This window comes from Podarcis bocagei, assembly GCF_964188305.1.
Source record: "Podarcis bocagei genome assembly, chromosome: W".
Classification (NCBI taxonomy): domain Eukaryota; kingdom Metazoa; phylum Chordata; class Lepidosauria; order Squamata; family Lacertidae; genus Podarcis; species Podarcis bocagei.
In genome coordinates this window covers 2,195,150-2,222,385 of record NC_138131.1, presented here as the reverse complement: position 1 = coordinate 2,222,385, position 27,236 = coordinate 2,195,150, and the positions used below count along the sequence as shown (strand labels likewise).

The window sequence follows — 27,236 nt, the reverse complement described above, 5'->3', positions numbered from 1 at the left end:
GAAACCATAATATCAGTTACTTCAGGCATTTCTTCAAAAAGTTATTCAATTAAAGGGTACCTGAAAAGCTAGTCAGGCTTTTCTTTTAAAAATGTGTTCCAAAACAGTTTCAGCTTGTTTGAACCATCATTGACTGGCTTTGATCTGTATGGACAAGCTATGGCTTCTTGTCCAGGGCTCAGTGATGAGTTGAGACTCAGTCTTACTTCAGCTCTGGTGTTAATCAGTTGGCATCGTTGTGCTCCCATTATTTTATTGTCATCTTGGTGGGAATACACAAGTTAACTATTTTACCAAATTTTTACTGTGAATCTGACATGTACTAATATATTTTCACTAAAGACTTGCTGTAAAAGAAAAAAAAAGTGTTGTTGTGTTGATGTAAATTCAGTAAAATTGGTCACTAGAATAATTTGTTGACCCATCTAGTTGGGATGTACTTAAGGTAGGGTTAAAAAGGTAAAGGGACCCTTGACCATTTGGTCCAGTCACGGACGACTCTGAGGTTGCGGCACTCATCTCGTTTTATTGGCCGAGGGAGCTGGCGTACAGCTTCCGGGTCATGTGGCCAGCATCACCCTTTGGTTACATCAGACTAAATCCATGCAACTATTTCACATTTTAAAGCAGTATATAGGGAAAATAAATTTTAGCACCACTACCTACTGTATGAACTCTAGACAGCAAGTATAGTGGTACCTCGGGTTACAGACGCTTCTGGTTACATAAGCTTCAGGTTACAGACTCCGCTAAACCAGAAATATTACCTCGGGTTAAGAACTTTGCTTCAGGATGAGAACAGAAATCGTGCGGTGGTGGTGCGGAGGAGGCCCCATTAGCTAAAGTGGTGCTTTAGGTTAAGAACAGACCTCCAGAACGAATTAAGTTCTTAACCCGAGGTACCACTGTAGTGTCTAAACTACACCTTACAGTTCCACATTTAAATATTACTAATATAGATTGGATTAGGGCTGGGTGATGTCAGCTTTTCAACATTGCAATGTATCACCAGCCAAACATTTGCGATATGACTATACTTTGCAATGTTGAAAAGGAAGGGATGCAACAGACACACACAGCAAACTAGGAAAGGGGAAGGACAAGCACTGTTTCCCTGGTTTGCATCACTTGCTAACCTCCCCAGTGCCACAGTCGCTTCCCCTCAGGGCAGCCTATTTCCTGAGGAACAGATTTCTCCTCTGGGCTCCAGTGTGTTCCCGCTCAAATTCACCGCTCCTTCACCCCCTGCCTGATTCTCTGGACTCCTTCATCCATCAACCCCCCAATTACCATTCCTTCACCCTGCCTGATGCTCCACGATCCTCCACCCACCCACCACCACCCCGATTTTAAGCATCCTTCACCTATCCACCCAATCTCAAGCCCAGGCTGGGCTTGTTCCTCCTGCCAGACACTGAGGGCGGAGGGACTTGGGAGCAATGGTGGTTTCACTCGTATACCGCCTGGTGAAGCCTCCACCGTGCTCTGGCCCTCATATCGCCCAGGCCTAGATTTGATATTAAACTACATTCTAGAAGTTGCAATTACTATATTCAATTAAAATACCCTATGCATTGCACACATTTTGTCACTGGATTCAAACTTGTCTGTTCAAGTTTTAATTTTGTTGTGTAGTATACACCTCTGAGTCCGGGATGATGATTTTAGGATACTAGTTCATTATTATATCACTTAATTTAAAACTGGTGCCTTTCAGACTGGAGACTGAACAATTTTTAACATGAGTTTTATATATATATAAAAAGGTAAGATATGCTTCATGCACTTTTATGTGCTACAATAATACTGTTACAAATATTTTACCTGAGGGTACTATTTTTATGATCAAGTATCTTTCCTGGGGTTCCTCTTCCTCACCCATGCAGTTATGTTGAAACAAACACTACTATGATAGAGTACAGTTAGATAGGATAAGTGGGCAAGAAATGGTGGAGAATATAATTACACTTGACCATTGAAATACTTGAGTTACTGTCATCAACTCAGAGACTTAACATCTCATCTCATGCAATGCATGTGCACTGAAGCTTACACAGGCTGGGTGCAGTAGGAGAACAGATACAGGTAGATCTCTTACTTGAGGGTTATATTTCTGGCTTATCACACATCTAAGCAAAATTGTGCAAAACCAGAACAACCCCTGGAACGGCCCTGCACAACCATCTCTACCTTTCTAAAGACTTTCTAAAGTGCTGAGTGGGCATTGCTCCCCATGCAAGCTGGGGCTCTGGGCAGGTCACATGAGTCCTCTAGAAGGCTCTGCAACACTTCTGCAAGATCTCACAGGGTAGTCTGAGATATCTCAGGACTTTCCCAGAGCCTAGAAAGCAAGATGGGGGAAGGGTTACTTAAAAAGCTCTTTCCGTGGTGGAAAAACATGGTGTTGGAAAAAGCTGCTTAAGCCCACTGTCTTGCTTACCAGGCTCTGGGAAGCTCACACGAGGGCTCCTGTGAGATATCAGGTGGCCGTTCTGGGTGGGACGGGGTTCCTGGTCTTTCACCCCTTTTATTTATTAATTTTCTGGTATCTGCATAAAGCTGCGATCATATCAAATCCAGTGACAAAATCAGCTTAATATGAGCTCTATGTGTGTGTGCATGAATTCAACAACCTGATTCACAAGTCATGGTAAACCAAACTATGGCTTACTAGGACCGTGCAAATATCTTAGTTTTTAGAGAGGAGTGTGAGGTTTGGTGTTTACAGGGTTAACATCTCTGTGTGTCCTGCATCTGGGGAGGAGCCTTCCCAACATCCGGGAAAGCTGAGTTCTTTGTCTGTGAGGTACTTTCACTTTTCTGTGGAGAGAGGCAGAGACATCATGTCTGCTGTTTCTGATGGAGTGTTTGTTATTTTATCTGTCTGATGTAAATAAAATCTGTCTAGTTTAGAAGAACTACAGCGTGTGGACTGTCTTCACTCACACGTCAAGCACTCGCTGTGCCCGCTTTGCTACAAGTCCGGGAATTATGTTGCTGTGGAAACGTACTGGACTGGTCAGGTTATGGCAAGTTGCCAGCCACGTTTGTGCTGAGTGTGAAGAGGAGAAGAAGTGAAGTCCAGCTCTGAGATCCTGTCTGCTGCTGTGAAGGGGCAGAGGCAGTCCTGATAAGAAGTGAAGTCCAGCTCTGAGATCTTGTTTGCTGCTGTGAAGGGGCAGAGGCAGTCCTGATCTCGCTGGTGAAAGCAGGAGCCTGCTGGAGGAGGCATCTTTGAAGCAACCGGCTGGCAGAAAGCGTGAGTAAGCTTATAGCCCCAGGAAGATGACTCAGGCTCAGGAGGCTTTCACCGTCCCTTTTGAGAGATTGAATGGGCGCAATTGGGAAGACTGGTTGAGGAGAATTAAGTACTGGCTTTTGGGCAAACAGCTTTGGGATTGCATGCAAACCCCACCGATCCAGGCCGCTGCTGGAGTGAAGCAGACGTGGCAGCTGTTCTGAAGAGGGATCAGAGTGTGCTGAGCATGCTGAGGCTTAGCGTGGACGATTTGCTGTTGCCCCACCTTGAGGGTCTCAAGACGGCCCAGGCCACTTGGCAGGCACTGGAAAGGGTTTGTGAAACCACAGTGGAAGCTCCCTCCGTGAGGGAGTCGAAGGCCATGTGGGAGCTAAGGGCCACGTTCCTGGAAGCTGTTTCTATGCTTCGGCACATCTTTGTGGTGAACAGAAGAGACAGAAAGGTGGGGGCGAGCAGGCGCTGGCTGTTCCTCTAGAAGCTGTGCACCGAGGAGTGGGGGTGCAGGGAAAAGCAATGAGGAATCTGTGAAAGTGTTTGCTTTGAGACACTGCTACAGATGTGGGTCCCCCTCCCATCTTGTGAGAGGCTGCCCAGTAGAGGCTCAGGAATGCAAGGTCAAGCAGATTAGCTCAGCACAAAGATGTGGGAAAATGCACAAAAGTTCCAAAGGAACTGAGAGCAAGTACAAGTCTTTGCAGTATCATCTGGCAGCTTCCATGGCAACAGTCAAGACCTGTAAACAGGACGCTGTGCTGACCTTCGTGACTGAAAGTGGAGCATGCCATCTGGTGGGCTTCTGCAGGATTGTAAGGCTGTTAAAAATGGAAGAACTGTCAAGTTGGCAGATGGAAGTTGACGTGCTCTGATGATGTCTGGCTCACTGTACTGTCCTTTCTTGCAGACAAGATTCAGGCCTTTGTAGTTCCAGAAATGTCCAGCTGTCTTCTATCCGTCACTGCCCTTGTTGCCAACAGTTTCAGCGTTCGTTTTGAGAATAGTGTGTTCTTTTTCCAGGGGTGGGCACCAACTGTTCAGTGTTGAATGCAAAAACAGGCTGTTTGTGGTAGAAATGCCTGTTGCAGCTAACAGTCCCACTGAGTCAACACATGTGCAGTGTGCCAATGTTCCAACACATGATGGCTGTCAACATTTGTGGCATCGACGTATGGCACATGTGAATTGGGGTTACGTTAAGAAGGCCCCAGGGTGCACTGAGGGGTGCAAAATGAAGGCATGTGATAAGTTTTTAGATTGCAGAGCTTGTAAGCAATCCAAGGTAAAAACGTGCTCATACCCCTGGTCTAGTAGGGTGACAACCAGGCCTTTTGAGCTGGTGCGTGCAGACTTGTGTGGCCCTATGCCAGTAGCCAGTCTGGGTGGGGCAAAACACATTCTTTTGCTTTTGGGTTATTTTTCGAGGAATTCTTGGGTCTTCCCACTTAAACACAAAAGGGAAGATGCAGCATTGGTGAAAGACTGGATCTCTGCTGTAGAATTGCAATTCTCTTCAAAGATCTGAAGCTTTCAGTCTGGTCGTGGTGCAGTGTTCACCAGGTCTGTGCTGCAGAATTTCTTCCGCCAGAAGGGAATACGTCACAGGTTGACAGTCCCACATAGTCCTAAAAAAATGGCATTGCTGAATGCAAGAACAGAATGCTACAAGAGGCTGTTGCGGCTATGCTTTTTGATTCTGGGCTCCCACAATGTTTTTGGGCTGAAGCCTGGTGGTGTGCTTCATTTTCTCAGAATCATTCCTATTGTTTTGTTGTAGGGGACACACCTTATTTTCTGCTGCATGGCAAGAAGCCCAAGGTGCATTTCTTCCGTGTTTTTGGTTGTGAGGCTTTGGTTCTTGTGCCAAATGCCAAACTCGGAAAGGGTGGACCAAGGTCCAGGAAGATGATCTGTGGGTATGAACCAGGGACCAAGGGGTGGAGATTTGCCTATCCAGAAGGCAGTCAGTCCAGACTTCTAGTCAGCAGAAGTGCTGAGTTCTGTGAGCAAAGTGGGTGGACACGCATACATGGTAACCCAGATATACTTTCAGAGAGTTGTCTTGACTCAGCTGATGAGGAAGAGGTGGAGCCTGATCCTGCTGCTGAGGAACAGAGTCCAGAGCAGGAGCAGCCTAGAACCTCTCCTAAAGCTGTCAAGTCAGAGCCAAAAAGTGAACTGTCCTTGCCCACAAGTCCAGTTGTAAGGTTCAGAAGGCGCAGCAATTCAGAGGGGGACCTCTCTGACACTGGGGATGGTCTAGCTGGCCCTAGTGGGTCAGAAGGGGTACCGGAGCTCACACTAAGATGGTCAACCCGGGCCATGAAAGGTAAACCACCTGACAGGTTTGAGGCCACAAGCGTATGTGTTGGGGTGACTCAGTGTGAATCTGAAAGTTTTGAGGATGTTCAGAAACTGCCTCAGGAAGAAGCCAGCAAATGGCAAGAGGCGATGCAGAAGGAGATGAGCTCAATGGAGTTTCTAGGTGTGTTCTCCCTCACAAGATTGCTGGCTGGCAAACAAGCTGTGAGCAGCAGGTGGGTTTATTGCCTTAAACCCACAGAAACTGGAGAACCGCAGTACAAGGCTAGGTTAGTAGCCAGAGGGTTCACGCAGCGGAAGGGGCTGCATTACACTGAGGTGTATGCTCCTACTTCCAGAAGTGAAACTCTGCACACGCTCTTAGCCATTGCTGCACAAAGAGGTTTGCAGGTGCATTACTTTGATGTGGATGTAGCTTACTTGAACTCAGACCTCCAGGAGGAGTTGTACATGCTTCCTCCTCCAGGGTTTGAGGGCAAGGGGCAAGGCATTGTGTGGAGATTGCACAAATCGATTTATGGTTTAAAACAATCGGCCAGGAATTTGTCTGAATGAAGCCTTAGAGAAGCTAGGTTTCAAGAGGAGTCTTTCTGACAGCTGCCTGTACCTTAAAGGGTCAGGAGAGTCACAGGAAATTGTTTTAGTCTTTGTTGATGATATAGTCCATGTCTCAAAGACAAATAGACAGGTGTAGAAGTTTGCCAAAGAGCTTGGTAAACGTTTTAAACTTAAGAACCTGGGTGCAGTAAAGATCTACCTGGGCGTGGAGATTTTTAGAGCTGAAGATCGAAGTTACTTGCTCAGTCAGAGAAGCAAGATTGAGCAGTTGCTTGAGAAGTTCAGGATGTCTGAATGTGCAGGGGTCAGGACACCCATGGAGACAAGCTATGTGAAAGACAGTCAGCAAGTGGAAAGCACTGAGTTTGAAAATGCTGACTTCTTTCAGTCAGGCCTGGGTAGTCTGTTGTATCTGTCCCAGTGGAGCAGACCTGACATAGCTTTTGCTACCAATCTGCTCAGCCGGGAAGCTACAAACCCAAGCCTAGAAGGCGATGTCAAGTTGAGGTCCTGGGCAGACAGCGATTGGGCGAATCTGGAGGACAGGAAGTCTGTTTCTGGTATGGTGGTGAAGTTTGGGGACTCTTTGGTTGGGTGGAAGTCCCGAAAGCAAAGTTTCATAGCACTCTCCTCTACTGAGGCTGAGTTCAGCGCACTGTCTGAGATTTGCAGGGAATTGGAGTTCTATGTGTGCTTGGTTCAAGAGATCTGCGGAGAGTGTTGCTTGCCCGTCACGGTTTGGGAGGACAATCAACCCTGTCTGAAGTTGGCAGAGTCTGGGCAGTTTAAGGCCAGAACCAAACACCTAGACATCCGTTTCCAGAATGTGTGTCAGAGTGTTCAGTTGGGATTAGTGGAACTGAAGTACTGTCCCAGTTCGAAGAACCTGACAGATGGGTTCACGAAACCGCTAACCTTCCAGCATCATGGGGAGTTCTGTGAAGGTCTGTGTTTAGAGGTAAGTGGTCACACTTACATTCCCCCAGTGCAGGACAAGAGGGGGTGTGAGGTTTGGTGTTTACAAGGTTAACATCTCTGTGTGTCCTGCATTTGGGGAGGAGCCTTCCCAACATCCGGGAAAGCTGAGTTCTTTGTCTGTGAGGTACTTTCACTTTTCTGCGGAGAGAGACAGAGACATCATGTCTGCTGTTTCTGATGTAGTGTTTGTTATTCTATCTGATGTAAATAAAGCTGTCTAGTTTAGAAGAACTACAGCATGTGGACTGTCTCTTCACTCACACGTCAAGCACTCGCTGTGCCCGCTCTGCTACAAGTCTGGGAATTCTGTTGCTGTGGAAACGTACCGGACCGGTCAAGGAGTTTGCACCTACTTTGCCCCTCCTTGGTCTTTTCAGTACAGAGCAGCATCTAAACCAGTGTTTGGCTTAGCATGTCATCTGAACCCAGGATCATGGTTAAGATTACAGATTGTAGTTAAAGAGGAGAGACCTTCACCTCTCTGGTTCAGAAAACATGCTAAGTCATTGGTCACCAGCCTTTTGGTCTGGGGGCTCAAATTTGGAATTTTAAGGACACAAGTCAGAAAATGGCTGCCGCTTCCAAAAGAGCAGGAAAATCAAAGAGACATGAACATAAAATGGTTCAAACATAAAAAAACTGTTCCATTTTTTGTTGTTGTTAGCAAATAATGTTTAAACAGCATTCATTTGCAAACACTGTTACGTTTTGGCTGTTAACGTTGTTTGTTGCTGGTGTGCTGTTGTAGATTAGAGCTAGAAAACAAAAGATCACTGAATCCAAGCATGATTTTATATTACTGCAGCCAGTCATACACATGCATCGTCACAAATAAAAAGACATACTTAATGCTGACTGTCAAGTTGTTGGTCTTTTACTAGTTTCATAGAGTAGAAAATAATGTAAATTCTTTTCCACCAAACAGATCAGTGGCTCCTGGTAGATGCCGCTTGCGTGGTGAGAAACCTATCTTCGAGGTGAGCCGTGGGAGGTGGTTTGGGGGAGGCTGGTGGCTCCACAGTGCCATGCCAACTTCTCTGTGGCCTGGGATCTTCAAGATGTTTTTATTTGAAGACCGTAAGTTTTTCTGTGGGGCATACCAGGAGAGGCGGTCCCGTAGGTACGAGGGTCCTAGGCCGTATAGGGCTTTAAAGGTTAAAACCAGCACCTTAAACCTGATCCTGTACTCCACCGGGAGCCAGTGCAGCTGGTGTAGCACCGGGTGAATGTGATCTCGCAGCGAAGACCTCGTAAGGAGTCTCGCTGCAGCATTCTGCACCCGCTGGAGTTTCTGGGTCAGTCTCAAGGGCATCCCCACGTAGAGTGAGTTACAATAATCCAGTCTGGAGGTGACCGTCGCGTGGATCACAGTGGCTAGGTCAGGGCGAGAGAGGTAAGGAGCCAACTGCTTAGTTTGGCGGAGATGGAAAAATGCCGCCTTTGTTATAGCTACAATCTGCGCCTCCATGGAAAGGGAGGTGTCGAAGATTACATCCAAACTCTTAACGGACGGTGCTGGCACTAATTGCGCCCCCGCAAGAGATGGAAGTTGCCCCCCCATCCCATATCGCCCCGTCCTAGCCACAGGACCTCTGTCTTCGAAGGATTTAGCTTCAACCGGCTCCCACGTAACCATCCAGCCACAGCTTCCAAACATCTGGTCAGTGTGTCTGGGGCCGAGTCAGGATGACCATCCATCAACAGATAAGAGTTGGGTGTCATCGGCATACTGATGGCAACCCAGCCCAAAACTCCGAACAAGCTGGGCGAGGGGGTGCATAAAGATGTTGAAAATCATCGGGGAGAGTATCGCACCCTGAGGTACTCCACACACCAAAAAGTGGCACGATGACAATTCCCCCCCAAGCGCCACCCTCTGTCCCCGACCAGAGAGAAACGAGCGCAGCCATTGAAGGACTGTGCCCTGGATCCCCACGTCGGCAAGGCGGTGGTCCAGAAGTTCATGATCGACCATGTGGAAAGCTGCTGACAGATCTAGAAGAATCAGCAGCCCCGACCCGCCTCGATCCAGCTGTCTACGGAGATCATCTGTTAGGGCGACCAGAGCCGTCTCGGTCCCATGACCAGCGCGGAAGCCGGACTGGAATGGATCCAGAGCCGATGTTTCATCCAGAAACCCACCAAGCTGTTCAGCAACCGCTCTCTCAATCACCTTACCCAGGAACGGAAGATTCGAAACCGGGTGGTAATTGGATAGATCTAAAGGATCTAATGATGTTTTCTTTAAGAGCGAGCACACCACTGCCTCCTTCAGTTCCCCTGGGAATGTCCCCGTGCGAAGGGACAAATTGATGATATCCCCCAGGAGGGCCTGCACCTTGTCTGGACACGCTCTAAATCAGCCAAGACGGGCACGGGTCAAGAGGACAGGTGGTGGGCTTTCCAGCTCGGAGGAGTCTGTCCACATTGGCTTGGGGATATCCGGTCGAAGTGGTCCAATACTGGACCCGAGGACAGTCGAGGGGCCTCCAGTTCCTTTATTGTATCCAAATTGGCAGGGAGGTCATGGCGGAGCAACAATACCTTCTCCGCAGGTCTTGTTGTTCTCGTGTAGTGGTTAAGAGCGGTAGACTCGTAATCTGGTGAACCGGGTTCGTGTCTCCGCTCCTCCACATGCAGCTGCTGGGTGACCTTGGGCTAGTCACACTTCTTTGAAGTCTCTCAGCCCCACTCACCTCACAGAGTGTTTGTTGTGAGGGAGGAAGGGAAAGGAGAATGCTAGCCGCTTTGAGACTCCTTTGGGTAGTGATAAAGCGGGATGTCAAATCCAAACTCTTCTTCTTTCTGTTCTCTTTGCTGACCTGGTAATATACTGCCATATCAGAAAGCTTAGCTGGCAATATATTGCAATGTTGGAAAGCAGGTATTGGTCAGCCCTACTGTAGAGCATGCAACGAAAACAACAAAGGGTTGCTATAGCCAAGACACACCTGCATTCTGTTAAAGTTCTAAGTTTAATATGCATAAAATATCTGTATATGCTGAATTTCAAACTTATGTAAAGGTTTGTATTTGCAAGGCAGATAAGTTTACATTAAGCAAGATGTTCCACTCTAGGTGAAAGCAGAAGGCTGTGTTTTTTTTTCCATTTCACAGGCTTAGGCTACATATTGACTCATTGCTGGCAATCTGAGCTGCAGATCTCTCAAAGTAGGAGAGGAAACTTGAAAAGTCAGTGATGGCTAGCAGTAGCAGTGGCAGATGAAGCTAAGCTCTGCAATGATGAACAAGCTTAGGAACTCTCTCTGGGACCAAAGAGGAACATTTACTGAACTGCATAAAGGACAGAACCTCATAACTTGAGAGCAATGTGTTCCTTTGTTCCGTTGTAACAGTTATCTTTTGTAGCTAGTATTTAAGACTGTTCTGCAGTAAAGCTTTGAAACTTATCGGGGTGGAAAGCTCTTCCAAGCAGTTCTCTTTCAAGCAGCTGCTTGCTCCATGTGTCAGCAGGTGGCAAAACAAACAGGATCTTGCATTTCTCTCCCCCCCCCCCCCATTTTCATAAAGTTTTTCAAGTTGTGGCTTACTGTTTGTTCCACATGGCCAGCAGGCTGTGATTCCAGCACTTCTTCCTCTACCCCAACATACGTATTTTTATAAAGTATGTCAAGTAGCTGCCTGCGTACTGCTCTATGTGGCTGGCAGGCAGTAAAGCAAAACAAATAGAACAGCAAATGGTTGGATCTAAGGACTAGGATATAAGACACAAACAGGAAAGGTACACTAAAGGAGAAGGGGAAACAGCAGCTCTTTAGAACACCAAGGATTCCTGTTGCCTGGTGTCCAAACAACTCACTTAACACTCAAATCTTTGACTTACCTCATTGGCTAAAGCCACTAACAGGCAAGAGCAGTTGGCTCATTTCACAGAAATTGCTTCAAAGAGAACTTACACATTTTGCTTCATAACTTTTTTTCTAGAAGGGCTAAATACATTTTTTTAAAAAAATGCAAGCTCATCATCTGGGGTTTCTGTCCAACTTAGTTGCTGTACTGTATTGTGCTAAAAGGACTTGGGAAGAGCAAAGTGGGTGTATCCTCTTCTGACTGGGAGTCATTACGTTTGTACTGTGGAATGTAATGGCGTCCGGCACACTTCCCTGTGCCAAATGTGAGCCTTAAGCTTTCTTCCTGGTTCCAAGCAGAGTTTCGCAGCAGCGGTTAGTGCCTTGTGTGGGTGATAAATCAAAGTCTGTACGCAGGCTTCTTGCTATCTAAGAAGTTTTTATTATCGTACAGAAAAACATCATAAATCAACCTGGAGATCAAGCGGACATCTCATTGGCTCGACAGCTGAAAACGAAAGTAAAACACACACAAAGAAAGATTCACATATGTGAATAAAACCACGCCTCAGAATGTGAGACGTCACACAGAACTGTTTAACCCTGTAAGTTCTGATTCTCCTCACATGTACAGCCTGGGTATGCTATAGTTTGGCTTACTGTAATATGAGAACCCAGGCCTATTTGTATGTTAGCTGTCAGGAGCCCAGGCTGCCATCTTGATAACACAGCATATGCAAGTCATAATTAGCTTGAAGATTTATTGCAAAGCAAACAATTAGCCTCTGATGCTCTAGCCAAGCATCCGTGTCTTACGATTCAGTTGACCCTTCTGACCTGCTTCTGCAGAATATCCTGAATGATGACCCTTACATTTCTGGGTTTGCTTTCTGTCTAATACCTTCCCCATTCGTCTACTCCTTGGACTCATGGGGTTAACTACCTCCTCTTCAGTTAGGAAATGCTCCCCCTCCTGCCTTGGAGCCTGCCTGTGCTTCCAACCAGCCCTCTGTTGATGGCTTATCTGCATTCCTTTCATTGTCAAGAAGGGGGGGGGGGGAGAAGTTGACAGCCAACTGCTTCCAGCTGTCTGAGAGAAATGCAAGCCTCTTTGTTGCTGACTGCATGCTAACTCATGCTGTACTTCTCTACTTTGGGCAGACGTGTTCATGACATTAGCATTTCTGTTTCTTATCTTAAACAAGATAAATGAAAAGTATAAAAAGCAAATCAAATCTTGTATGGTACTTCCTGTTAACTTGGTTACATTTCTTTATTTAGTGACATATCAAAATGATGTATGAATAGCCTCTGTTATCACTATATAAGAATAAGTTAAGTTTCTGTAATTTTGTTTTTACTTTGTCCTGTGCATTTAGCATCTCTAGAACCTTGAAACACATTCTTTGTCCTATGGTATACATTTATATCTTTATTGTTTGTAAAGATCCTTATTCTTGCTCTCCCATAATTGTTTTTGTTGACTAAAATTAAGCCAATGCATGAGAATTTGCAGAAGTGGGCTGTTATGCATCAAATAGGATTTTTCAACCAGAATCTTGAAAGAAGGAAGCAAAAGAAATATTCAATAGTCATTTCACTTCAGTTGTATGCCAAGATGTCACTTACTTGTCATCTTTTTGTTCTGACAAAATTATTTTAGTACACATCTTCTGACTGCTGCATTGAGTAACTTCTTCACTGTTTATGCGTTTAGTAACTGCTATGCTGTTTATCAATAGTCTGAAATTCTTACATTTTCCATCCACAAACATTTACACATTGCTTTTTAGCACTAATACTGTCCATAGATTTGTTGTTACCTTTTTTATCCCTCTACAATGTAGGTATAGTTAACATTATGCAGATCTGTGTAATTAAATTTTAAAATAAAAATAAATGCTTTACATTTCAAAGACAAATGGCTATTGCAGAAGAAGAAAACTTTATTGTTCTAATACAGGTTCAGGCTCTCTGCTAAGTGAGTAGTTCAGGTAGGGTTTTCATATGTCCAGATTTTCCCAGACACCACTGCTTTTTCAGGGGTAAAATTTCATTTGCAAAAATGTCTGGGTTTTTTTTAAAAAAAAACAAGAGGAGAAAAGCAGCACCCAAATCAAATATGGTAACCATGAAGTTGCCCCTACAAGAGAAAACTCTGGTTCCCTCTTTTGGGAAGCTTGGCAATGGCTGGCTCACCTCTGGCAGGGTGCAGGTACTCCTAGCAAATCAGCTCCCAAGTACAGCCGTGGGCCCCAAGCAAGCAGTAATAATAATAATAATAATAATAATAATAATAATAATAATAATAATAATAATTTATTATTTATACCCCGCCCATCTGGCTGGGCCTCCCCAGCCACTCTGGGCGGCTTCCATAAAAAACAAAAATACAATAAAATATCACACGTTAAAAACTTCCCTGAACAGGGCTGCCTTAAGATGTCTCCTGAATGTCAGGTAGTTGTTTATCGCCTTGACATCTGCTGGAAGGGCGTTCCACAGGGCGGGCGCCACTACCGAGAAGGCCCTCTGCCTGGTTCCCTGTAGCTTTGCTTCTCGCAATGAGGGAACCGCCAGAAGGCCCTCGGCGCTGGACCTCAGCGTCCGGGCAGAATGATGGGGGTGGAGACGCTCCTTCAGGTATACTGGACCGAGGCCGTTTAGGGCTTTAAAGGTCAGCACCAACACTTTGAATTGTGCTCGGAAACGTACTGGGAGCCAATGCAGGTCTTTCAAGACCGGTGTTATATGGTCTCGGCGGCCGCTCCCAGTCACCAGTCTAGCTGCCGCATTCTGGATTAGTTGTACTTTCCGAGTCACCTTCAAAGGTAGAGTGCATTGCAGTAGTCCAAGCGGGAGATAACCAGAGCATGCACCACTCTGGCGAGACAGTCCGCAGGCAGATAGGGTCTCAGCCTACGTACCAGATGGAGCTGGTAAACAGCTGCCCTGGACACAGATTTGACCTGTGCCTCCATGGACAGCTGTGAGTCCAAAATGACTCCCAGGCTGCGCACCTGGTCCTTCAGGGGCACAGTTACCCCATTCAGGACCAGGGAATCCTCCACACCTGCCCGCCTCCTGTCACCCAAAAACAGTACTTCTGTCTTGTCAGGATTCAACCTCAATCTGTTAGCCGCCATCCATCCTCCAACCGCCTCCAGACACTCACACAGGACCTTCACCGCCTTCACTGGTTCTGATTTAAAAGAGAGGTAGAGCTGGGTATCATCTGCATACTGATGAACACCCAGCCCAAACCTCCTGATGATCTCTCCCAGCGGCCGCATGTAGATGTTGAAAAGCATGGGGGAGAGGACAGAACCCTGAGGCACCCCACAAGTGAGAGCCCAGGGGTCTGAACACTCATCCCCCACCACCACTTTCTGAACACGGCCCAGGAGGAAGGAGCGGAACCACTGTATAACAGTGCCCCCAGCTCCCAGCCCCTCAAGACGGTCCAGAAGGATGCTATGGTCGATGGTATCGAACGCCGCTGAGAGATCCAGCAGAACTAGGAAACAGCTCTCACCTTTGTCCCTAGCCTGCCGGAGATCATCAACCAGTGCGACCAAGGCAGTTTCAGTCCCAGTCTGCTTCAGGGCCCCTCCAGGAAACCAGACACACTGTGTTTAATGTATCAAATTGTGGCAGGTCACATGAGGTCCCGGAGAAGGGGTTGAGCAGCGCCACAGCAGTAGCCACTGAGAGTAGACCAAGCAAGGCAGTGAGAGGCTGGTGGTGGCTGCAGTGGAGATCCAGTGGAGGGAAGGGGAGAGGATCAAGGCTGAGGCAGTAGTTCCCTCCGGATTGGACTCCCGATTTTCCCCCTCCTTCCTTCTTTTCCTCCCCTCCCCTTTCCACCACATCACCCAGTTTACATGATCCAGAACCCCTACATTATTCCCTGCCTTCGTTCTGCATGATAGCATGGCGATAATACACCTCTCCTGATTTTTGTGGTGTCCTTTTCTCTTTGTTTGAAATCGTTGGTCTATTCTATGGGTGTTTTTTTATTCTCTTGCATGTGGCAAAGGTGAAAGATTGTCTGATCCAGTGGTCTGTTAGTTAATTCTTGTTTGTGACCGAGGGAGCATTAGAAAGAGGTGTGAAAGATAGAGGGGTATGTGTAGATATATATTTCTATATCACACACAGATTTTTAAAAATTGCAATCTGTAGTAAAAAGTAGAAATTGGCAAATGTGTCCCCTTTTTTGCTCTTCAAAATATGGCAACCCTAATTAAGGAGTTATTCACTATATTTTTGAAAAAATAACTTTTTCTGCAGTGGTGGCACTATCATTTCTACCTGCATATATTGGAGGGGATCTCTAAAAGACATAATGTAGCCCAGTGTTTCTCAACCTTTTCCCGACCATGGCCCCCTTCCGACTTTGTTTCCTTCCTGTGGCCCCCCTGTCCTACTGCTTGAAAGGTAGCTATTTAAATGTCTTTTTTTTGTAAATAGAATGTTTTATAATTTATACAAAATACAATTACATAAAAATGTATTTCTTGATCAATGTGACCCTTGTGCTTGATGACCAGAAACAAGCTTTTTCACATCTGGTTCTATTGTTGTGAGGGATAACTGAAGATCACCTCTGTCCGTTACGTTAAGGCGATTCCATGTTAGGCTGAGTAAATAATTCACATGACTGAAACCTCATTCTGCCAAATACAGAGTAGGAAATGACATGAAAAACAATTTTGCTTTATCTCAAAGCTGTTGTCAGGGATTTAGGAGCAGAGGCAAGGCCAAGGGAGGAAACAGAGAGCGAAGGGGAGGAGGCAGAAGAAAAGATGAGTGATGACGACGACCCGAGATCTCCTAGTCTTTCCAGTGAATCAGAGGATTCACAGAAAGGAGCACCAGTGGCCAGGGCAAGGGGGGAGTCTAGGGGGGCACCCCAGGAAGATAGAGCCAGAGGGGACTCAGGGGAGAGCAGTTGGAAATCGGGACCAGCGTCACCGCCAGGGAGCAGGGAAGAAGAAGGGAGCCAGGGGGCAAGCGCTGGCAGCTCACCACAGGAGGGAGGGCATGAGTCAGGAGTGGCCACACCTCCATCGGGGAGCGAAGAAACGGTTAAGAGGAAAGTGGAAGGTTGGGCGCGCGCGCCAAGTTCAAATGCAGAGGAAGGCGGCGCAGTAAGCAGCCCGGAAAGGGAACCAGGTCCTAAAGCCCGGCGCAAGGAGGCAGGAGGGTCCGGGTCAGCGTCAGAAGAATCCAGGAAGGAAGAAACCCCGGGGGGTAGAGGGACCCAGAGGAGGACAGTCAGGCGGAAAAGGTGGAGCAGGGCTAGGATATTAAGTTGGTGCACAAGGGGCGGAGACTCAGACGGAGCTTCGCCGATCTAGCTACTAGACGTAGAGTTGCGCGCAGCAGCGTGAGAATGGAAACTGCAATTCAATAAAGACTTTTACTTAATGATCGCTGGCTAGCGTGATCCTCTGTGAGCTAGGATCTTCAAGCAGCTCTGACAGCTGTGTAAACTTTTTAGATACTGTATCCTTTATCCCAAAATGGTGTTTTTCTTGACTGAAATTTACTTTGGCTGCTATGTCACTCTGTAGCTCTATGACAGCAGCATTCACAGCAAATGGATCAACTACCCAGGCCGGAATATCCATGTCCAGCAGATCATGCAAACAAACTTCCTTATCATTATAAAGCTGCTTCAAATGATTCACATACACAATTATTTCATCCTCTTTCAATTCATCACTAACTGCTGCCAAAGAGGAAAACTGCAAATTCTCGACATCCAATTAATGGTATACAATTTGACTTTTCCAAGAAAGCCTGTAATAATCTCCTTGCTTGAAAAAAGGTCACAATTCCTGCCCTGTAGTTCTTTGTTCAACAAACTGAGCTTTTCAGAGACATCAAACAGGTAAAATATATCACAGTTACCGTATTTTTCGTCCTATAAGGCGCACCGGCCCATAGGACGCACCTCATTTTTTTTGGGGGGGGGGAATGAATTTTAAAAAAAATATTCCCCCCCCAGCCCTGGCTGCCGCCCCAAGCCTTGCGCTCATCTGCCCGAAGCAGGGGGAGCCCTCCGGAGGGCTCCCCGTGCTTTGGGCGACAGGCTGCCGCCCCAAGCCTCGCGCACCCGGCGGGACCTCCTGCCGGGCGCGCGAGGCTTGCAGACACTCGCCCGAAGCAGGGGGAGCCCTCCGGAGGGCTCCCCGTGCTCCGGGCGACAGGCTGCCGCCCCAAGCCTCGCGCACCCGGCGGGACCTCCTGCCGGGCGCACAAGGCTTGCGGACACTCACGGGGGCTGCAGGCTGCTGCCCGCAAGCCTTGTGAGCCCGCGGGTACTCCCACCGGGCTTGCAAGGCTTGCGGATAGCTTCCTGAAGCCTGGAGAGTGAGAGGGGTCGGTGCGCACCGATGCCTCTCGCTCTCCAGGCTTCAGCGAAAGCCTGCATTCGCCCCATAGGACGCACACACATTTCCCCTTCATTTTTGGAGGGGAAAAAGTGCGTCCTATGGGGCGAAAAATACGGTAACAGAGGTCATATTTTCTTGCCTCTGAAAAATGTCACAGCTGAGTCCCACAAAGCAACAAAACGACAGCCAACAGACTTCTGTATGCAATAATAAGCATGTGAAGTCTTTGTCATTGTCCTCACAAAGCTGTCAAAACAGACACTCTGTCTTGCAAATATCTAACATAAGCATTGCTGTGTTACCTGGTAAACACAATTCATCAATTTGCAAAGCAAGCTTTTGAACTTTAAACTACGAGACTACAGTCATACCTCGGGTTCAATCAGGTTGAGCGCGTTTGGGTTGCGCTCTACGGCAACCCAGAAGTAACGGAGTGCGTTACTTCCGGGTTTCACCGCTCGCGCATGTGCAGACGCTCAAAATGACGTCATGCACGGAAGCGACAAAACGCGAACCGCGCACGCGCAGACGTGCCATCACGTCTTACGTTCCATTCAGGATGCAAGCGGGGCTCCGGAACGGATCCCGTTAGCATCCCGAGGTACCACTGTAGCCGGTTTTCAACATCTGTCATTTTGTCAATATGCCTCGACACTGATGTATTGCTCAAAGGGATGGATTTGATTGCCCTATAGTGTGTGGCTGTCAATTTGAATATATCATAAGATGCAATTAAACCTTTTGTCATTTAAAACAGATTTCTGAACAAACATTTTCAATTTTATCTCGCGACACTCAAAAATATTCCAGTGGTTTATCCTACTTGTCTTTATGAGAAGTTTAAAAATGTTTCTGCAACTTACATGGACACATATTCTCATTGGAAAGTGTCATCATACATATCAAACACATAGGTATTGTGTGGTCTTGTGGTGACAGAATAAATCCGTAGCCAAGATACTTGACTGATACAGATGAAGACTAATTTTATATATGTTCGCAACTACAAAATTGAGATCACTTCTCAGAAATAAAACAGCGTTAGAATGTCTGAACAAAGACAAGTGAAAAATTATGCCTCATACCAATAGATCTTTACAATGAGAAGCAACTGAACACAGCAACTGCGAAAAAAATGGTAAACACAGCAGCTAAAAATACCTGACAATTACATGCAGTATTCTTGCATACATCAACATGCAGTACCTCCTTTCGCAGCAATACTTACACGAAGAAACAGCACCCCACACACTAACACTGTTGCAGCCACACACCTTGCCCATGACAAATGAGATGCGGGCAGCTTGGTGCTTGCAGTGGTGGAAGTGGGAGGGAGAAGGAAGCCGAAGGGACATTGCCGCACAGTCTGCGTGGCGATCCATCCACTGGGAAGCATGGTCACTTCTCTGTTCACTCTACTTCTCTGTTTTCTTTTATTGGTCACTTCTCTGTTCTCTGTTTTCTGTTTTCTTTTATCGGTCCCTTCTCTGTTTTCTTCACTTCTCACTTCTCTATGTGGCCCCCTAGTCTCATGCTGTGCCCCCCCATTTATGTGATTTTCACCTGTGGCCCCCTTGGAATATTCTGGGGGCCCCCAGGAGGCCATTTGGCCCCCAGTTGAGAAACACTGATGTAGCCTTTTCTCTAAATGTTAATCCAGTAGATTTGGTTTTCTCCAGGTTCTCAGCATTCAGGCTATTTGTATTCTGATCAGTATTGTAACCTTCTGTGAGCTAGCAAAAGAAAAGGGCTCTCATTATGCTTTATGCCAACTTCCCTCAACCTTGGGCCCAGATGTTAGATGCTCAGTAGAGCATGAGGCTCTTAATCTCATGGTCATGGATGGGTTCATGTCCCAGGTTGGGCAAAACATTCCTGCATTGCAGGGGGTTGGACTAGATGGCCCTCATGGTCCCTTCTGACTCTACAGTTTTATGATTCTGTCCCTGACCATTGGTTATGGTGGCTGGGGATGATGGATGTTGTAGGCCAACAACTTCTGGGGACCAACAGTTGGGGAAGGCTACTGTATGCCATGGGGTTGCTCTCGCACACATGCAGGTTGCATAAGCAGGAGGAATGGATTTTTAAAGAAACACCTTCCAGTCAGTCACAGAAGCTTAATTTTGCAATGGTTAACAGTAGCAGTACTGATATATAAATATTTTTAATGTGCTTAGCAATTTTAATTCTATATAGTTCTGTTTAGTTCTGTTTTCAATAGCTCCAGCAGTGTTCTGACTCATTCACAAACTTCTGAAATACAAGTTTCATCAGTGACACCAAATACTGCTACAGTTTTAGCAGGTATTGTTAAATAACATCCAGCACAGGCAAAATGAGCACACACCCAGCACAGGCAATATGAACACACATAAAACAAATATGCATTATTATGTTTAAGTATTATATATTATTAGCATTGTATATTATTAGTATATGTTGAATGTAGTTTTCTTTAACTTGGGAAATTATATGTGAAAATTTCCTGGAAGAATTAATTGCTACAAAGGAGTTTGACCTCTTGCTGACCAGATGCAGAGCAGTATCACCTTGGGCATTTAATTCCAAGTTCCAACAAAGTAAATTATGCTAAATTTTGTTAAAGCACTTGGACTAGATGATATTGCTGATTTTGTGAAAGGGTTGCTTGTGAGTTCAGAATTAAGCCCATTATAGATGTAATGTTCTGAATCTCTTAAATCATGGTTAAGAGATCAGGAGTGGGCTCATATGACACACACTTCCCTCCCTTCTCCTGCTCCTCCACTGTAAGGCTAACTAAGGTTAGGACTTGTATTGGCACCAACCTTAAGCATAGTTTACATTTAAACAAGATATAGGGTGATACCCAGTGCTAGTCCTACTCATAGTAGACCCATTGAAGTGAATTGACATAACTAGCTTTTGATTAGGACTTAGTTGAATACAGGTGAAACTCGAAAAATTAGACTATCGTGGAAAAGTTCATTTATTTCAATAATTCAACTTAAAAGGTGAAACTAATATATGAGATATACTCATGACATGCAAAGCGAGATATGTCAAGCCTTTATTTGTTATAATTGTGTTATAATGGCGTACAGCTGATGAAAACCCCAAATTAACAATCTCAGAAAATTAGAATATTAAATGAAATCAGCAAAACAAGGACTGCAAATAGAGCAATATTGGACCTCTGAGAAGTAGAAGCATGCATATGTACTCAGTACTTGGTTGGGCCCCTTTTGCATCAATTACTGCCTCAATGCGGCGTGGCATGGATGCTATCAGCCTGTGGCACTTCTAATTTTTCGAGTTTCACCTGTACAACTCATACTGATCAATTCTCTAGTTAAGAAAAAGCCCTCAGTCCTATCCATGGTTAAATCTAGTTTGACATAAACTGAACTATGAGGAAGGGTAAGATGCAGGGATTGAATGTACCATCCTGCTCTGATCTCTGAAATTCTAAGTGTTACATCTCTCCTGGTTCTTACAGGGTGACTCACTAACATTTTACACTGTTGTTCTGTTACCCTTTCATCTTTTGGAATGCTATACAGGCATTTCCCTACTTGCGTGTGAAGAGCATGTGTTCTCCCGCTGACACACATACCAAAAGGGGGTGAGGCAGGAGTGGAATGGGGGAATCCCCACTCATGCACATCCTGGTGACATGTGCAGCGGCCCAAACCGGAACCCCCACATAAGTGGCGATTCTCCTGTACCCTTCAAAGAGATTCTCATCTTAGCAGTGTTTGGTATTTTGAAGATCTTGCAAAGATAAATACATACAATGATATTTTTTTAAAAAAAAATTGGTAACATGAACAAACCTACCATTTAATACTATATAACTGTGTTTGAAGGGGGAGGGAAGCGTATCAATACAAAAACAAAGTATCTTGACTTATTTAGTTGTTTAATCAGACATTATAATGTAACAGAAATGTTTCCACACTGCACTTCATCGTTTTTATGCTGAAATTAACTACATTGACTTGTTAAAACAGTAAAACAAAAAATTAAAACAAATCTCTTCATATTATGTGTAATCTTCACAAAATAAACAAGAACAAGGTGATTGGTCTGTGCACCAGCTTTATATTACCAGTCATATTAGGTTTTGCACAAATGAGCTAAGAACAATGGACCAACATTGCTAACACTTCTTGCTTCCTTCTAACTGGTTTTGTTTTGTTTTTATAGTGGATGATGTTGGGGGAAAGCTCGACCATATTGGAAACACACCATTAAAAATCAACAGTGAGGTTTCACATGAAAACGTATCTAAAGATGATGGTTTTGGTTCTGAAGTTATTAAAGTTTACATATTTAAAGCTGAAGCTGAGGATGATGTGGAAATAGGTATGTATCCCAGCTTCTGTTATTGCTAGTTTCTACTGTTTTCAAAAATTATTATTATTTATTAATTTTATATACCACTATTCATCCAAAGATCACAAGGAGGTTTACAAAATAACAGTCCAAAATGAAAACACAAAATACCGATCATCATCATAATAAGAACAACAAAAATCAATAACTCCTGTGTACAAGCACATGTAAAGGGCCATAGATTGTTTAATCAACCAAAGGCCTGATTATAGAATAACGTTTTTGCCTGCTGCCTAAAAATATGTAGTGAAGTAACCAGGCAAGCCTCTCTGGGAAGAGCAGTAATCTAGACCAGGCATAGGCAAACTCTGCCCTCCAGATGTTTTGGGACTACAATTCCCATCATTCCTAGCTAACAGGACCAGTGTTCAGGGATTATGGGAATTGTAGTCCCAAAAAATCTGGAGGGCCGAGTTTGCCTATGCCTGATCTAAACCCTATCAAGAGCAGGCCACCTCCCATCCATGTGGACTAGGGCACCGCCAACAAACAGTGCCTCAGTCTTACCTGGATGGAGCTTCAGTTTGTTGGCTCTCATCCAGTTCATTCCTGAGGCAAGACAACATTCCAGCACATCCGTTTCCATACCTGAAGGTGTAAAGAAGAAGTAGAGCCGTGTGTCTCCAGCATATTGCTGACAACGTATTCCAAAACTGGATGACCCCACTCAGTGGTTTCATGTAGATGTTAAACAGCATGAGGGATAAAATCGAACCCTGAGGAACCCCACATTGAAGGCTTCACAGCTCTCCCCAAGCATCACCCTCTGGAAATGACCATCCAAGTAGGCCTGGGACCACCACAAAGCAGGGTCGCCCATCTGTCCTGCACACACCCAGACCAATGAGGACAAGTGACTGGAATTTTATTTCTTTATTAGCAAAGCACTCAGTTACATCAGCTCCTAAGGTGCAAGGATATGCACACTATTCCACACTAACTAGCTGGCTAGGCAATCTACCTCTCCGGCCGGTTCTCTGTCTTGGACAATTTGAGCAACAGTATAGCCACTCCCCTTCCTGCTTTCTTAAACTTACTAGTCTGATGCTGTGCCTGCAAGTACCCAATGGCTTCTCTTGACTGGCAGCTCCAGCTGCTCCCATTGCTTTAAGTCTCTCCATAAGTGTGGAGACAGTAGATTGGGGGACAGACGGGATTCCAAAGGCACAACTGTCTCTGGACCCGTCACAGGCTCTTCAGCTTCTGATACTTCCTCCAGCTCTTTCCCCACCTCCTTTCACTTGGTCTCTGGCCACCTCTAGCTCCACTCCGGCAGCTGCCCCATGGGTGGCACGGAACCCCCACAAATCACTGGCCTCTTCACCTGGATTTTCAACCTCACCTGACTGCCCACACATCCCCCCAACTCTCATGCTCCTGCCCGTCCATGACACCAACTCAAGATAGCTGCTCCAGAAGGATACCATGGTTGATGGTATTGAAAAAGGTCAAGGAGAATGAACAGTGACACATTTCTTCCATCTCTCTCCTGACAGAGGTCATCATACAGGGTGACCAAAGCTGTTTCTATGGCAAAACTGGGCCTAAGCCCCAATTGAAATGGATCTAGAAAATCAGTTTCCTCCAAGAGTACCTGGATCTGCTCTGCAAACACCCACTCAAAGAAGGGGATGTTGGCAACTGGCTGGTAATTACTTAGATTTTGCGAATCCAGAGCGGGTTTCTTGAGGAGTGGTTCAAGCAGGCAGGGACCATCCACTCTCACAAGGAGGCATTAGTCACCTTCCTGGCACAGCCAAATGTCCCTTCTCTGCTAGTTTCTATCAGCCAAGAGAGGCAAGGATCCAGAGCATAAGTCATCACCCTGACTGATCCAAGCATGCTGTTGACGTCCTCAAACCTTACAACTGAAACTCATGCAACACAAGAAGACTAGACAGTGCTCTGGACACCCCTTGAGATTCACCTGCTGTAACAGCAGAGTCAAAGTCCCATCAGATCAAAGCAACTTTATCCTCAAAATGCTTTGCAAACAAGTCACTGTGAGCTACCATTAGTTCTGCTTGCTCCTTTGGCCCAGACTATTGAAGGCCCCGCACTGCCTGGAAAAGCTCTGCCAGATGGCACAATGAGAATGTAAGGGAGGCAGCAAAGTATGCCTTCTTTGTTGTCTTCACTACCACTAAGTAGGCTTGATGATGAGCCCTCCCCAGTGTTTGATTTCATTCGTTTGGCGTTTTCCTCCACTTGTATTTAAGCCGTCTCCCAGCTTGGGCTCATTGCCCTGAGCTCTGGAGTATACCGGGGAACCAAATGGGGTCCATGAAGTGGGAGAGCGTGCTCAGAGGTGATCAAGTCAATAGCCTGAGCCATTTGGATATTCCACAACTCAGCGAGGGCTTCGACAGGAGTCATATCAGCATGGAAACCCAAGGCTGTCTGGAAGTCAATTGGATCCATCAGTCTCCAAAGGTAGACTCTCCTCATAGGGCCCTTGCCTCTGCAGAGGGGGAAAAGGTGCTGAAAGCCTAAATCTCAACTGGACGTGATCTGACCATGACAAGGGACTGATGTCAGTATCCCCCACTCTTAGATCACTCTGTTTTCTGAGGAAACAAGGTCTAGAGTGTGGCATTCCACATGCATTGGGCTGATAACATGTTGTGACAGCCCCATGGTCATCATGACAGCCATGAAGTCCTGAGCCACCCCAGAGTCCATTGCCTTGGCATGGATGTTGAAGTCTCCCAAAACCAGCAATCTGGGGGTCCTCAACACTGCTTTTGAGACCAGCTGTGTCAGGGAAACTGCTGGGCAGCAAGGCGTTGTGCTAAACCAGCAGAATCCCTAATCTGTCCTGATTACCCAATGCCAGGAACAACCACTATTGTTCCCCACGCAACTGGACAGAGAGCCAGGAGAGAGAGAGAATTTCTGTAGACCACAGCAATTCCCGCTTCCTGATCCTCAAGTCTGCCGTGACACTGCATTGAGTACCCAGGTGGGCACAGCTGGGTGCAGCCAACTCCGTCCTGCTCACCCACTCAGGTCTCAGTGATACAGACCAGACTCGCCTGCTCATTCATAATCAGATCATGCATAAGGCAGATCTTATTCAGAGCCAACCTGGCATTCAACAGCAGCAGCCGCAGATTTGAGAGCTTTCTGATAAGAAAACCACAATTTCCCCAGTTTGGAGGAGGGGTTGGCATATGGCACAGTTACTAACTGCCTGTGTCATGTGCCCCTTCCCCGGCCTATGCCACCTCTTACACCATACCTCCCCCTGTCCAGAACTACTATGATTGGGGGGGGGCCTTGCTCTCCCCAAGTCCCCTCTTCACAGACATGTATTTCTCTTCCTCCTTCCCACACATTAACAGCAACAACAAAGCCAAGCAAAACAAATTTTAAAAGTCAAGCATAGGAATAAAAAAAAAACATTTTAAAACACTTACAAACACTTAGGGCAAGCCCCCCCCCCAAAGGCAATGCTGGGGGTGGCCCTTGCCCTTCACTCAAGTGGATCCCACCAGGGCTGCTGTCTACATTGTGTAAAATACTTCCTTGAAATGGTCTCCTGTTAAACCTCTTGTATTGTTTTTCATAAGACAATCAAAAACAATTAAATAACATAACAATACTATGAAAGCTGTGCCCGTAGATTCCAGATAGCTTCAGTCAACCCCTGCTTCTTCCTCAGTTATCTCACTCCACTTTCAGAACTAACGTCTCTCCCCACGCCCTTGTAAAGGCTCTTCTAAGTTAGTTCATGCCTGCCATATGCCCAGGCCATGGCAATTTGTCATGCTACTTACAAATTATAATGCTGTCCCATCAAGCTATCTTTTCCCCTAGTGACTTTTGTTGTCTTATTTCACCAAGCACACAGGAGAGAAATGAAACATCTTGCCGTTTCTTTTAAAATGTTATTAAATGAAAATTAATTATTCTCTTCAAGGTGGAACAGAAATTGTAACAGAGAGTGACTTTCATAATGGGCATTCTGTAGCTGGAGTTCTAGAGCAAGGAGGTGTTGGCAGAGTACAGCGAGAGAAGATGCTTTATATGGCTGTTAAGGATTCCTCTCAGGAGGATGAAGATATTAGTAAGAATTTTATTTTTGTGTTGCTAAGAGAGTAATCTTGTCATTTTTCTCTTCCCCCTACAATTACTATGAAAGTAAATTGATTTTATCCATATATTGATAACTGATCATTTTATACTTCAAATGAGGATAGAGATCCTAACACATCCAATCTCCTCAAGCTATGTGCAAAGCCCATATGGAGAGGTCATAGCAAACCTAGTCATGAGTGTCCTATTGTTTACACTATATTGCCACATCACAGACTTGTGATCCAGTATGTAGATGGACAGTTGCCTAGCTGCTATTGGTAGCACACTTATATCTGTGCAGTGTGTATTATTTATTTTATGTTTAAGTGAATTTCAGTAATGTTACGGCAGCTGGCATTTACATGGGGATGCTGACAATCCCAGAGGCATTTTGTGAATGTCTGAAAATAACTAGATATTTCTCCGTTTGTTAGACTTATGCCCATGAATGTAGATCATCAAAGTAGGTGATTGTCAACATTCACTTTTTCTTATTTATTTATGCCTTTTGGACGTTCTGAAGTGATTTTATGAACTACAGCACTGTCAGGTTTAATGTCAACACGTTACCGTAACATAAAAATAAGACATCCTATACATAGAGCACATATACATAAGCCCTTCATTAATTAATTTTACATTTTTTATTCATAGATTAGCAGTGAAATTCTGTACATGTCTACTCAAAAGACAATGTCTCATTGAGTTCAACAGGGTTTACTCCAAGGTAAGCAGGTAAACACTATTTTAAGGAATAAGCCCCATGGAAGACAGTGAGACTTACATCAGAGTAAACGCACACAGGATTGTACTCGTGATACATAAATGCCAATAATTTCTCACTTGCAAATTTGTAATTTTTCTGCAATGTGGTACAATTTTATTAGTGGGCAGAGCAATCCAAGGTGGGGTGTAGAGTGAAGTGGCAGACAATCTACCTCTTCATGCTGTCCAGGGTGGGAAGTTGAAAAGGAGTAGGTTGTCTGAGAAACAAACCTTGCAGATCTGTGGGTTTTTATTACCCCCCCCCCCACACCAATTAAAGCCAATGAAGGAATCATTTCACCATTTTCAGCCTGGAATAGTTCATGGGCCTGCTCTTAGGGGCTTTTGAGGCACCCCTGCCCCTTCCAAATGCCTCCAGCCAGAACTACAGGTTAGGATTACACTGCATTTTTATTCAGTATTCAAAATTTGTTTATACCGTTGTACATCTTAATAATATAAAGAAACATCACCAAACCCACTCTTTTGTTAGTGTTTGCTTTTTAAAAAAAATCTGTACTTTTTAAAAACAACAAATTAATGTCTAAGCCATGCACAGATGCATGTTTTGTTCCTGGTTGAAATTTTACTACAGAGACAATACTTCTAAGTTACTCATGTTCATTAATTTTAATAAGTCTACTCCCAAGTATGACTTAGTTGGTTAGTATTTGTAGGCAAGCCACT

General features: G+C 45.3%; 1 protein-coding gene across 7 annotated transcripts in view; it reads left to right on the top strand.

Annotated features, from left to right (window-relative positions):
• Nucleotides 1–27,236, top strand: part of LOC308577825 (zinc finger protein 711-like) — an 85,015-nt gene that overhangs the window by 48,827 nt on the left and 8,952 nt on the right. For 6 of the 7 annotated variants that reach the window (XM_081178211.1, XM_081178209.1, XM_081178214.1 and 3 more), the window contains 2 exons: nt 21,516–21,674; nt 25,627–25,773. The exons of the other annotated variant lie outside the window; for it this stretch is intronic. In XM_081178211.1, the coding sequence (XP_081034337.1) occupies nt 21,516–21,674; nt 25,627–25,773 (306 nt within the window). The remainder of the gene's footprint in view (nt 1–21,515; nt 21,675–25,626; nt 25,774–27,236) is intronic. 7 annotated transcript variants of the gene reach the window in all.